At 60.8% G+C, this 13,977-nt stretch overlaps 1 protein-coding gene across 1 annotated transcript; it reads left to right on the top strand.

Annotated features, from left to right (window-relative positions):
• The first annotated feature begins 1,701 nt into the window (after window positions 1-1,701).
• On the top strand, window positions 1,702-11,458 carry LOC136006279 (zinc finger protein neuro-d4-like). Its single transcript, XM_065664314.1, is given in 13 exon segments — window positions 1,702-1,797; window positions 3,429-3,589; window positions 4,245-4,337; window positions 4,436-4,569; window positions 5,727-5,816; window positions 6,557-6,635; window positions 7,215-7,340; window positions 7,543-7,593; window positions 7,717-7,724; window positions 7,726-7,840; window positions 8,603-8,715; window positions 10,906-10,987; window positions 11,075-11,458. Coding segments are annotated over 13 exon segments (1,155 nt in total). The 5' UTR covers window positions 1,702-1,765; the 3' UTR covers window positions 11,146-11,458.
• The last annotated feature ends 2,519 nt before the right edge of the window (window positions 11,459-13,977 follow it).

Here is a 13,977-nt window from a genome sequence, read left to right as displayed (position 1 = left end):
CCATCATTCTATGATCCAATCATTCCATGATCACATCATCCCACAAACCTGTGATCCCATGATGCCATCATTTCATTATCCCATCATTCCATTATCCATTGCATGACTCCATGTTTCCATAATCCCATTATTTTATGATCCCATGAATCCATGCTCCCATCATTCCATGATCCCATGATCCCACCATCTCATGATCCTGTGATCGCATGATTCCATGATCCCATTATCCCATCATTCCATCATCCCATTATCCATTCCATGTTTTCATAATCTCATGATCCCATCATTCCATGATCCCATCATCCTATGATCCCATCATCCCATTATCCATTCGATGTTTCCATAATCCCATGATCCCATCATTCCATGATCCCATCATCCCATTATCCGTTCCATGTTTCCATAATCCCATGATCCCATCATTCCATGATCCTGTGATCCCACTTGGGACTTGGTGGGGAGGGCACAGATGGGGCACCATGCATCAGACCGGGGGGGGGAGCGATGGGGGAGGGACATGAGGGGGTTCCCATCACATCCAGTGCGGGGGGGGGGCACTAGGACGCATTGGGGTGTGTCCCCCCCATATAATGGGGTGTCCCATGCCCTGGGGAGGGGGGGATGGTGACCCCCCCCCCCCGAGTTCTCTTCAATTGGATGAGTTTTAACCCAAAACGAGCGGATTTGGGGGTTTTCGCTATAATTTATAAGCATGGATGTGCCCCCCCCCCCCGTTTCTCGCCTTCCCATGCACAAGGAGCGCCAACACCGGTCGTTGCCGTGGCAACCGGCGGGAACCCGGCGCCTCTTAAAGGGGCCGTAGCCACCGGAGACACCCCCGGACCCCCCCCCCCAAAATGCCTCAGTTTCCCCATAGGAAATGGGGGGGGGCTATGGGGGTCTGGGGGGGGATATGAGAGCCATAGGCTTCTATGAGGGGGTCTGCGAGGGTTATAGGGGGGGCTGCAGTTGGGCTATATAGGGGTCGGGGGGCCGGCTATGAGGTCTATAGGGGTCTGGTGGGGGCTATGGGAGACTAGGGGAGTGTCTATGGGGGTCTATTGGGATCTATAGGGTTCTATGGGGGGGGTCTATGAGGGTATAGGAGGGCTATGGGGGGGGGTCTGGGGGGGCTATAGGGGTCTATGGGGGGGATGTATAGGGGGTTAATGGGGTCGGGGGGGGGCTATTAGGGTCTGGGCGGGCTATGGGGGGCTATAGGGACCTATATAGCGGGGGGGGGGTCTATGAGGTCTGGGGGTATGGGGGGAGTCCGGGAGGGTCCCGCGCTCCAGTTCCCATCCCGGGGCAGGGGGAGGCACCGGTGCCAGGGTCCGACCCCCCCCATGACCCCCCCCGTCTCCGGTGGGGCCGGATTTTGGGGGTTCCCGGTGCTGGTTCCTGGTCCCCCCCCCATGAGCGCCCTCTGAGGCCCCGCCCACCGCGGTGACTGACAGCCCCCCCGCCCAATGGGGGGGGCACGCCGGGAGATGGAGTCCCTCCCGCCGCCCCCCTACCCCCACCGCCCGCCCGGGACCAGCGGGGACCGGGGGGGGGGGGGGGGCGAGCACCGGGACCGGGAGGGGCGGGGAGGGGGGGGGGGCACTGGGGCTGGGACCGATCCCGGGGGGGGGGGCCGGGAACGATCAGGATCCGGACCCGAAAGGGGGGGGTTTGGGGGGGGGGGGGGGGGGAGGAAAACCGGGGCTGAACCCCGCCGCCCCCTCCCCGTGCCCGAGCGGCGGAGCGGCCCCGGCGGCGCAAAATGGCCACGGCGCTGCACAAGCCCCTCAAATGGTGAGTGACCCCCCCCCAGCGCCGGTACCGGCGGGGGGGGGCACCGGGAGGGACCCCCCGGGATGGAGATACCGGTAAGGGCGGGGATGGAGCCTCCGGTACCGGGCGGGATGGAGCCACCGGTATGGGTGGGAGGGGATGGGGATCCCCCCCTATTCCCCCCTCCCCGGTATCAGCGGGAAGGGACCTACCGGGAATGGAGCATCCGGTACCGGGCGGGATGGAGCCTCCGGTACCGGGCGGGAGGGACCCGCTGGTATCAGCGGGAAGGGACCTACCGGGAATGGAGCATCCGGTACCGGGCGGGAAGGATGGACCGGGGATGGAGCCGCCGGTATTGGCGGGGAGGGACCCACCGGGGATGGAGGCTCCGGTACCGGAGGGGAAGGACCCACCGAGATCGGAGGCTCCGGAACCGGCTGGGATGGATCCACCGAGGATGGAGCATCCGGTAGTGGCAGGGAGGGAGGCACCGGGAGGGATCCCCGTGCTCCGGCGGGGATGGAACCTCCGGTTCCGGTCGGGAGGGACCCGCAGGGGACGGAGCCTCCGGTACCGGCGGGGATGGCTCCATCGGGAGGGATCCCCGGGCTCCGGCGGGAACGGAGCCTCCGGTACCGGTTGGGAGGGACCTACCGGGGATGGAGCCTCCGGTACCGGAGGGGAGGGACCCCCGGTCCCGGTCCTTGTCCCGTTCCCGGTGCCCGCCCCGGTCCCACCGTCCGGCCGCGCTGGGGGCGGGAGGACCCGTCCGTGGGGCCGGACCCCGCCCCCCCCGCTCCTGTGTCCCCCCCCCCCCCGCCTTGTCCATTCCCCCCCCCCCCCCCAACCCCGGTCCAGGGCCCGGCGCCCCCCGCTGGCACCGGACGCTTCGTGCACCCTGGGGGGGGTTGGGGTGTCCCGGACACCGGAGGGGGGGAGGCGTCCCCATTCCCATAACGGGACCGGGACCCAGTCACGGGTGGGGGTCCGATGGCTCTGGGGTGTGGGTGTTGGGGGGTTTTGGGGTGCGGGTCGGAAGGGGTTTGGGGGGATCAGGGGGTCCCGGGGATTTTGGGGCGCGGTTTCTGGAATGGGGGTTGCCGGGGGGGGTCCCGAGGTAATCCGGGTGGGTTTTGGGGCCGGGAGGTTTTGGGGTGCTGTTGTTGGGGGCATTTTGGGGGGGTACCGGTGTTTTGGGGTTTGGGTCCAGTCTGACCCGTGCCCCGCAGGCCAGGGGTTGGGAGGGATTTGGGGTGCGAGTCCCGGTGCTGAGTGCGGGTCCCGCTGTTGGGGTGCAGGTCCTGATGTGGGTGCGGGTCCCTGTGCTGGGTGCGGGTCCAAGTGTGGGTACAGGTCCTGGTGTTGGGGTGCGGGTTCTGGTGTTGGCTGCGGGCCACGGTGCAGGTCCCAGTGCTGGGTGCAGGTCCCGGTGTTGGGTGCAGGTCCCGGTGTGGGTTGCGGTGCTGGGGTGCGGGTCCCGGTGCTGGGTGCAAGTCCCGGTGCTGGGTGCAGGTGCCGGTGTGGGTCGTGGTGCTGGGTGCAGGTCCCGGTGCTGGGTGCGGGTCCCGGTGCTGGGTGCGGGTGGCGGTGCGGGTCCGGGTGCTGCCGCTGGGGTCCCGGTCCCGGTGTCCCTGACCGGTGCCCCGCAGCCCGGGGGAGGAGTTCTACCGCGCCGCGCTCGAGCACTGCCGCAGCTACAACGCGCGGCTCTGCGCGGAGCGCGGCTCCCGCCTGCCCTTCCTGGACAACCAGACCGGGGTGGCCCAGGGCAACTGCTACATCTGGATGGAGCGCACGCACCGGAGACCCGGTGAGAGACCCCCCCCGCCGCCATGGACACCCCTCTGTGCCCAGGGACCCCTTTGTGCCCATAAACCCCTTTGTGCCCATCACCCCCTGTGCCCATGGACCCCTTTGTGCCCATCACCCCTGTGCCCATGGACTCCTTTGTGCCCATGGACCCCCCCGTGCCCATCACCCCCTGTGCCCATGGACCCCCCGTGCCCATCACCCCCTGTGCCCATGGACTCCTTTGTGCCCATGGACCCCCCCGTGCCCATCACCCCCTGTGCCCATGGACCCCTTTGTGCCCATCACCCTCTTTGTGCCCATCAACCTCTGTATTTATCACCCTCTGTGCCCATCACTCTCTTTGTGCCCATGGACCCCTTAGTGCCCAAGGACCCCTTTGTGCCCAAAGACCCCTTTGTGCCCATCAACCCCTGTACCCATCACCCCCTGTGCCCATCATCCTCTGTGCCCATCGACCCCCCCCGTGCCTATCACCCCTTTGTCCCCATCACCCCCTTTGTGCCCATCACCCCCCCATGCCCATCACTCCTTGTGCCCATCACTCCCTGTGCCCATCAACCCCTGTGCCCATCACCCCTGTGCCCATCACCCCCCCCCCCATACCCATTACCCCCCCATACCCATCAACCCCCCATGCCCACCCTGTGTTCCAGGCCTGTCCCCAGGCCAGCTCTACACGTATCCAGCCCGGTGCTGGCGCAAGAAGCGGCGCTTGAACATCCTGGAGGACCCAAGGCTGCGGCCCTGTGAGCTATGGGGGGACATGGGGGGACTTGGGGTCATGGGTGGATATGGGGGGACATAGGGGGCATGGGGGACTGTGACCCCCCCCTGTGACCCACAGACTGTGAGGTGCCCCTGCGCAAGGAGGGGGCCCCGGGGCTGCCTGAGGGGCCGGTGCTGGAGGCGCTGCTGAGTGCGGAGCCCATGGACAGGAGAGGGGACACCAGGGAGGACGAGACAGCACTGGAGGGACCAGTGAGTTCATCATCATCCATCCATCCACCACCAATCCATCATCCATCATCTGTCATCTTCCATCCATCCATTCATCTTCCATTCATCTATCATCCATCCATCATTTTCATCCATCATCCATCCCTCATCCATCCATCTTCTTCATCCATCATCCATCCCTCATCCATCTTCCATCCATCAATCACCAATCCATTATCCTTCATCCATCCATCATCCATCCATCCATCCATCCCCCATCCATCCATCATCCATCTATCCATCCATCATCCATCCATCATCCATCCATCCATCCATCCATCATCCATCCATCCATCCATCATCCATCATCCATCCATCATCCATCCATTATCCATCCATCCATCCATCATCCATCCATCATCCATCCATCCATCCATCCATCCATCATCCATCCATCATCCATCACCCATCCATCCATCCATCCATCCATCATCCATCCCCCATCCATCCATCCATCCATCCATCCATCCATCATCCATCCCCCATCCACCCATCATCCATCCATCATCCATCCATTCATCATCCATCCATCATCCATCCATCCATCCCCCATCCATCCATCCCCCATCCATCCCCCATCCATCCATCATCCATCCATCATCCATCCCCCATCCATCCATCCCCCATCCATCCCCCATCCATCCATCATCCATCCATCCATCCATCCATCCATCATCCATCCATCCCCCATCCATCCATCCCCCATCCATCCCCCATCCATCCATCCCCCATCCATCATCCATCCATCATCCGTCCATCCATCCATCATCCATCCATCCCCCATCCATCATCCATCCATCCATCATCCATCCATCCATCCCCCATCCATCCATCCCCCATCCATCCCCCATCCATCCATCCCCCATCCATCCATCCATCCATCATCCATCCATCCATCATCCATCCATCCATCCATCCATCCCCCATCCATCCATCCATCATCCATCCATCCATCCCCCATCCATCCATCCCCCATCCATCCATCCATCCATCATCCATCCATCCATCCCCCATCCATCCATCCATCCATCCCCCATCCATCCATCCCCCATCCATCCATCCATCATCCATCCATCCATCCCCCATCCATCCATCATGATCCACTCCTGGTCCATGGCTCCCCCTGTACCCCCCGGCAGAAGCCTCCCCCGGGTGATTTCCCCCATGAGCCAGAGGGGGATGAGCTGGACGATGACCCCCCCCGCCGCAAGAACAAGGCCAAGGGCAAGGTGGGACAGGGGGAGCCCCAAAACATGAGGGGGGGCCCAAAACCATGGGGGAGTCCAAAACCAAGAGGGTCTCCCTAAGACCCAAAGAGGGGGTCCCCAACTCAAAGGGGCTTCCCCCATGATGCAAAAGGGGGGTCCCCAAACCCAACGGGTGTTCCCCAAGATGTAATGGTGGGGGTCCCCAAACCCAAAGGGGGGGTCCCCTACCCAAAGGGGCTTCCCCCTTGATGCAAAAGTGGGGGCCCAAACCCAAAGTGGGGTTCCTCAAGGTGCAAAGGGGTGTTCCCCACAGCCAAGGGGTTCCCCACACCCAAAGGGGTCCCCAAACCCAAAGGGGGATCCCCTACCCAAAGGTGCTTCCCCCTCGATGCAAAGGGGGGGCCCAAACCCAAAGGGGGGTTCCCCACACCCAAAGGGGGTCCCCAAGACCCAAATGGGGGTTCCCAAACCCAAAGGGGGTTCCCCACAGCCAAAGGGATCCCCACACCCAAGGGGGGGTCCCCAAGACCCAAAGGGGGGGTCCCCAAGCCCAAAGGGGGGTTCCCAAACCCAAGAGGGGGTCCCCAAGACCCAAAGGGGGGGTTCCCAAACCCAAGGGGGGGTCCCCAAGACCCAAAGGGGGGGTCCCCAAGCCCAAAGGGGGGTTCCCAAGACCCAAGGGGGTCCCCAAGACCTGAAGGGGGGGTTCCCCACACCCAAGAGGGGTGTTTTTCCCCCCCGACCCCCTTGTGAACCCCCAGACGTGCGGGCTGGGGGCGGTGCGGAAGCGCCAGGAGCCGCCGGCGCTGGAGGAGCGGGACAAACCCTACGTGTGCGACAGTGAGTGGGGGGGGGCATGGGAGCATAGGGGGAAATAGGAGGCGATGGGGGCGATAGGGGGCGATAGGGAGCCATGGGGGGCGATAGGGAGCCATAGTGGGCGATAGGAGGCCATAGGGAGCCATGAGGGGCGATAGGGGGCGATAGGGAGCCATGGGGGGCGATAGGGGGCCATAGGGAGCCATGGGGGGCGATAGGGAGCCATAGGGGGCGATAGGGAACCATAGGGGGCGATAGGGAGCCATAGGGGGCGATAGGGGGCAATGCGGGCGATAGGAGGCGATACGGGCGATGTGGGTGACAGGGTGCAATAGGGACGATAGGTGGCTATGGAAGCGATAGGAGGCGATAGGGGGCGATAGTGGCAATAGGAGGCGAAGGGAGGTGATAGGGTGCCATAGAGGGCGATAGGAGGCGATAGTGGCAATAGGAGGCGAAGGGAGGTGATAGGGTGCCATAGAGGGCGATAGGAGGCGATAGGGGCGATAGGAGGCGATAGTGGCAATAGGAGGCGAAGGGAGGTGATAGGGTGCCATAGCGGGCGATAGGAGGGGTCTGACCCCGCGTCCCCCCGCCAAGTCTGCGGGAAGCGCTACAAGAACCGCCCGGGGCTCAGCTACCACTACACGCACACGCACCTGGCCGAGGAGGAGGGCGAGGAGCTGGGAGAGCGCCCTGCACCCCCCCGCAGGAACCACCACAAGCGTGAGTGGGGCGGCCCGGCCCCAAATGGGGGGGTTCCGGTCCCAAATGGGGGGGTCCCAGCCCTGCCTTTGGGTGAGGAGGGGGCGGGGGTTGGAGGGGTTGGGACCATTTGGGGGTCCCAGGGGTGCTGGGGGAGGTTCGGGGGTCCTGGGTGCGGTGGGGGGGGCGTCACCCCCTTTTCCTCCTTCCCCCCGCCCAATAGAGTTTTACAAAGAGTTGAACTGGGTCCCTGAAAACCAGCGCCGGAGCACAGGTACCCCCCCCCACCATACAACCCCATTGCCCCCTATTGCCCCCCACTGCCCCCCATTGCTATATGGGGCTGGGGGGGGGGGGGTCCTGCGTGACCCCGCTGCCTACCCCCCCAACCCTGCAGCAGGCGCGCCCCCCCCCCGCGCCCCCCCCCGCCGGTGCTCCGTGCGGCTTCTGCCTGGGGGGGTCCCGCCGGGCCCCGGCGTGCCCCGAGGAGCTGATTGCGTGTGCGGACTGCGGCCGGGCAGGTACCGCCCCCTGCAGCCCCGAGCCCGCACTGCACCCCATGGACCCCATAGGGACCCCGTAGAGACCCTAGAGCCCACAGACACCATGGACCCCATAGATTCCATAGAGCCCATAGAGCCCATAGAGCCCCATAGACACCATGGACCCCATAGATTCCATAGAGCCCATAGAGCCCCGGGAGCCCCATAAACACCGTAGAGAGCATAGAGCCCGCAGAGCCCCATAGAGACCATAGAGACCCTAGAGCCCACAGACCCAATAGACCCCATAGAGCCCACAGACACCATAGAGCCAATAGAGCCCAGAGAGCCCCATAGACACCATGGACCCCATAGAGCCCATAGACCCCATAGATGCCCATGGACACCATAGAGACCATAGAGGCCATAGACACCATAGAGCCCATGGACTGCAGAGACCTCATAGAGCCCATGGAATGCAGAGACCCCATAGAGCCCATAAAGCCCATAGAGCCCATAGACACCCCACAGGCACTATGGAGTCCATAGGTCCCATAGACGCCCCTGCACCCCATAGACCCCCTCTGCACCTCCAAACGCACATGGCACCCCATAGACCCCGAAGACCTGATAGAGCCCCCTGCAGTGCATAGACTCCATAGACACCGCCTGCACTCCATAGACCCCCCCTGAAACAAAATGCACCCCAATGCCCCATAGACCCCCCTGCACCCCATAGACCCCATAGAATCCCCTGCACCTCAGTGGCCCATAGGCCCCCCTGCTCCTTGCCCCCCACAGGGCACCCGTCCTGCCTGCAGTTCACGGTGAGCATGGCGGCCGCGGTGCGCACCTACCGCTGGCAGTGCATCGAGTGCAAGTCCTGCAGCCTCTGCGGCACCGCCGAGAACGATGTACGCACCCTAAACCAGCCCAAAGCAGCCCAAATCAGCCCAAAACCAGCCCAAACCAGCCCCAACCAGCCCAAACCAGCCCCAACCAGCCCAAACCAGCCCAAAACAACCCCAACAGCCCCGAAACAGTCCAAACCAGCCCCAAACCAGTCCAAAACCAGCCCCAAACAGCCCAAACCAGCCCCAACCAGCCCAAATCAGCCCAAACCAGCCCCAAACCAGCACAAAACCAGTCCAAACCAGCCCCAAACAGCCCAAACTAGCCCCAAACCAGCCCCAAACAGCCAAAACCAGCCCAGAACAGACCAAAGCCAGCCCAAACCAGCCCGAAACAGCCCAAACCAGCCCAAAACAACCTCAAACCAGCCCCAGACCAGCTCAAAACCAGCTCCAGACCAGCTCAAACCCAGCCCCAAACGACCCCAAACCCACCCCAAAACAGCCCAAAACACCCCCTGCACCTCAAAACCACCCTAAATCACCCCAAACCCATGTCAAATCAACCCAAAACCACACCAAAAATCCCAAAAATGCAAACCCACCCCGAATCAACCCAAACCCACCCTGCCCAGACCCCAAAACACCCCCTGCACCCCAAAACCACCCTGAAACACCCCTAAATCACCCCAACCCCCCAAACACCCCAAACCCACCTCAAATACACCCCTAAATCACCCCAAAACCACCCCAAATCAACCTAAAACCACCCTGCCCAAACCCCAAAACACCCCCTGCACCCCAAAATCATCCTGCCCAGACCCCAAAACACCCCAAATCAACCCCCAACTACCTCTAAATCCCCCAAACCCACCCCAAAACTGCTCCAAAACAATTCAAAACCACTCCAAAAAGGCTCTGAGCAACTCAAAAATCACCCCAAACCCACCCCAAGTCAACAAAAAACCACCCCAAAATCCCCCCCAAAACACCCAAACCCACCCCTAAAATCACCCCCAAACCACCCCAAATCAACCCAAAACTCACCCCAAAACTACCCCAAAATCACCCCAAATCAATCCAAATGCACCCCTAAATCACAGAACCCCCCACCAAATCAATCCCAAACTACCCCAAAGTCACCCCAAATCAACACGAAACCACCCCAAAACCACTCCAAATCAACCCAAACCCATCCCTAAACCACCCCAACCACCCCAAAACTACCACTAAATCACCCCAATCCCCCCAAATCAACCCAAACCCACCCCTAAATCACCCCAAATCTACCAAAACCACACCAAAACCAACCCTGCACCCCGAATTCACCCCAAAATCACCCCCAAATCACCCCAAAACTACCCCTTGCACCCCAAAACCTCCCCAAATCAACCCAAACCCACCCCTAAATCACCCAAACCCCACCCCAAATCAACCCAAAACCTCCCCAAAATCACCCCTTGCACACCCAGAATCCCCCAACCCCCCCAATCAACTCAAAATCCTCCAAAACCCCCCAAATCAACCCAAAACCACCCCTTGCACCCCAAAACCATCCAAATAAACCCAAATCAACCCAAAACAACCCCTTGCACCCCAAACCCCCCCAAACCCCCCAAATCAACCCAAAACCACCCCTTGCATGCCAAATCCCCCCCAACCCCACCCCAAAACCACCCTTTGCACCCCAAAAGCCCCCCAAATCAACCCAAACCCACCCCTAAATCACCCAAACCCCACACCAAATCACCCCAAATCAACCCAAAACCTCCCCAAAATCACCCCTTGCACACCCAGAACCCCCCAACCCCCCCCAATCAACTCAAAATCCTCCCAAACCCCTCAAATCAACCCAAAACCACCCCTTGCACCCCAAAACCATCCAAATAAACCCAAATCGACCCAAAACAACCCCTTGCACCCCAAAGTCCCCCAAACCCCCCAAATCAACCCAAAACCACCCCTTGCATGCCAAATCCCCCCAAACCACCCCAAAACCACCCCTTGCACCCCAAAATCTCCCCAAAAGCCCCCCAAATCAACCCAAACACACCCCTAAATCACCCAAACCCCACACCAAATCATCCCAAATCAACCCAAAACCTCCCCAAAATCACCCCTTGCACCCCCAGAACCCCCCAACCCCCCCAAAATCAACTCAAAATCCTCCCAAACCCCCCAAATCAACCCAAAACCACCCCTTGCACCCCAAAACCATCCAACCCCCCCCAAATCACCCCAACCGCCCCCCAGGACCAGCTGCTGTTCTGCGATGACTGCGACCGGGGGTACCACATGTACTGCCTGAGCCCCCCCATGGCCGAGCCCCCCGAAGGTCAGTGCCGGGGGGGGTGTCAATGGGGGGGGACACTTTGGGGGTACCCACCTCATTGACCCCCCCTCTTTGTGTGCCCCCCCACAGGCAGCTGGAGCTGCCACCTCTGCCTGCGGCAGCTCAAGGACAAGGCCTCAGCCTTCATCACCCTCACTTAGGGGGGGGACCCCCATGTACCCCCCCCCGCACCCCAAATCCTGCTGAAACCTCCCCCTCCCCCCCCGCACCCCAAATCCTGCCAAAAGCCATAATGGAAATGGGGGGGATGGGGGGGGCGCGTTGCATGATGGGAAAATTGGGGCTCCCCCCCCCCCGGGTGTTAATTATTTATAATGGGGGGGGGAAATTTGGGCCCCCCCCCCCTTGGGGTTGGGTTTGGGGGGGGGGGCGGATGTTGGTGGTGCAAAACTAAGGGGGGCGGAAGGGAAAAGGGGGGGTGCCCCATGGGGATTATGGGGTGTTGTGGCCCCCCCCCCCATCGTGGTGTTGTTGGTGTGAGCTGTGAGTGTCTGTGATTAAACTGTGACAGAGAGAACCCCCCCCCAACGTTATTGACCCCCCCAGCACCCAAATGGGACCCCAAGGTGGGACCCCAGCAGCCAAAATGGGACCACTGCACCCCAAAAATTGGAGCCCAGGACCCCAAAATGGGACCCCAGCACCCAAATGGGAGCCCTGCACCCAAATGGGAGCCCAGGACCTCAAAATGGGACCTCTGCACCCCAAAAATGGGAGCCCAGGATCCCAAAAAATGGGAACCCTGCACCCCAAAAATGGGACCTGGTACCCCAAAATAGGACCCCCGGACCTCAAAATGAGACCTGGGTACCCCCAAAATGGGACCCCAAAATGGGACCCCTGCACCCCAAAATTGGGACCCCAGCACCCAAAATGGGCCCTGAGACCCCCAAAATGGGACCTGGTACCCCAAATTAGGACCCCAGGACCTCAAAATGAGACCTGGGTACCCCCGAAATGGGACCCCAAAATGGGACCCCAGCACCCAAAATGGGAGCCCTGCACCCAAATGGGAGCCCAGGACCTAAAAATGGGACCTCTGCACCCCAAAAATGGGACCACAGCACCCAAATGGCACCTGGGTACCCAAAAGTGGGACCTGGGACCCCAAAATGGGACCTGGGTAACACAAAAATGGGACCCCAGGACCTCAGAATGGGACCTCAGCACCCAAATGGCACCCCTGCACCCAAAGCAAGACCTCAGCACCCAAAATGGGACCTGAGACCCCAAAATGGGACGTGAGACCCTAAAATGGGACCTGAGTAGGCAAAAGCCAGGACCTGGTACCCCAAAATAGGACCCAGGACCTCAAAATGGGACCTGGGTACCCCCAAAATGGGACACCAGCACCCAAAATTTGACCCCTGCACCCCATAAATGGGATCCCAGCACCCAAACTGGCACCTGGGTACCCAAAAGTGGGACCTGGGACCCCAAAATGGGACCTCATCAGCCAAAATGGGACCCCTGCACCCAAAACAGGACCCGGATACCCAAAAATGGGACCCTAGCACCCAAAGTGGGACCCCAGGACCTGAAAATGGGACCTCAGCACCCGAATGGGACCTGAGCACTCAAAATGTGACCCCTGCACCCAAAGTGGGACCTGAGTACCCCAAAAATGGGACCTCATCGCCCAAAATGGGATCCAGGTACCCCAAAATGGGACCTGGGTACCAGAAACTGGGACCTCATCACCCAAAGTGGGACCCCAGAACCCTCAAAATGGGACCTCTGTACCCAAAATAGGACCCTAGGACCCAAGAATGGGCCCCCAGGACCCCAAAAAGGGACCTGGGTACCAGAAACTGGGACCTCATCACCCAAAGTGGGTCCCCAGAACCCCCAAAATGGGACCCCTGCACCCAAAATAGGACCCCAGGACCCCAAAATGGGACCCCAGCAGCCAAACTGGGACCCCTGCACCCCCAAAATGGGACCCATGCACCCAAAGTGGGACCTCAGCATCCAAAATGGGACCTGGGTACCACAAAATGGGACCCCAGCACCCAAAGTGGGACCACAGGACCTCAAAATGGGATCCCTGCACCCCCAAAATGGGACCCCTGCACTTCAAAATGGGATCCCAGCACCCAAAGTGGGACCTGGGACCCCAAAAATGGGACCCTAGCACCCAAATGGGACCCCTGCACCCAAAGCGGGACCTCAGCACCCAAAATGGGACCTGAGACCCTAAAATGGGACTTGGTACCACAAAATAGGACCCAGGACCTCAAAATGGGACCTGGGTACCCCCAAAATGGGACCCCTGCACCCCATAAATGGGATCCCAGCATCCAAACTGCCACCTGGGTACCCAAAAGTGGGACCTGGGCACCACAGAAATGGGATCCCAGGACCTCAGAATGGGACCTCAGCACCCGAATGGGACCTGGGACCCCAAAATGGGACCTCATCAGCCAAAACAGGACCCGGATACCCAAAAATGGGACCCCTGCACCCAAAGTGGGACCCCAGGACCTCAAAATGGGACCTCAGCACCCAAATGAGACCTGAGTACCCAAAATGTGACCCCTGCACCCAAAGTGGGACCTGAGTACCCCAAAAATGGGACCTCATCACCCAAATGAGACCTGAGTACCCAAAATGTGACCCCTGCACCCAAAGTGGGACCTGAGTACCCCAAAAATGGGACCTCATCGCCCAAAATGGGATCCAGGTACCCCAAAATGGGACCTGGGTACCAGAAACTGGGACCTCATCACCCAAAGTGGGACCCCAGAACCCTCAAAATGGGACCCCTGTACCCAAAATAGGACCCTAGGACCCAAGAATGGGCCCCCAGGACCCCAAAAAGGGACCTGGGTACCAGAAACTGGGACCTCATCACCCAAAGTGGGTCCCCAGAACCCCCAAAATGGGACCCCTGCACCCGAAGTGGGACCCCTGCACCCCCAAAACAGGACCCCTGTCCCAAAATGGGACCCCAGGACCCAAAATGGGACCTG

Source organism: Lathamus discolor, unplaced genomic scaffold (genome assembly GCF_037157495.1).
Source record: "Lathamus discolor isolate bLatDis1 unplaced genomic scaffold, bLatDis1.hap1 Scaffold_136, whole genome shotgun sequence".
NCBI lineage: Eukaryota > Metazoa > Chordata > Aves > Psittaciformes > Psittacidae > Lathamus > Lathamus discolor.
Note: the sequence above shows the minus strand (reverse complement) of the source record. Positions and strands in the feature narration are given on the sequence as shown.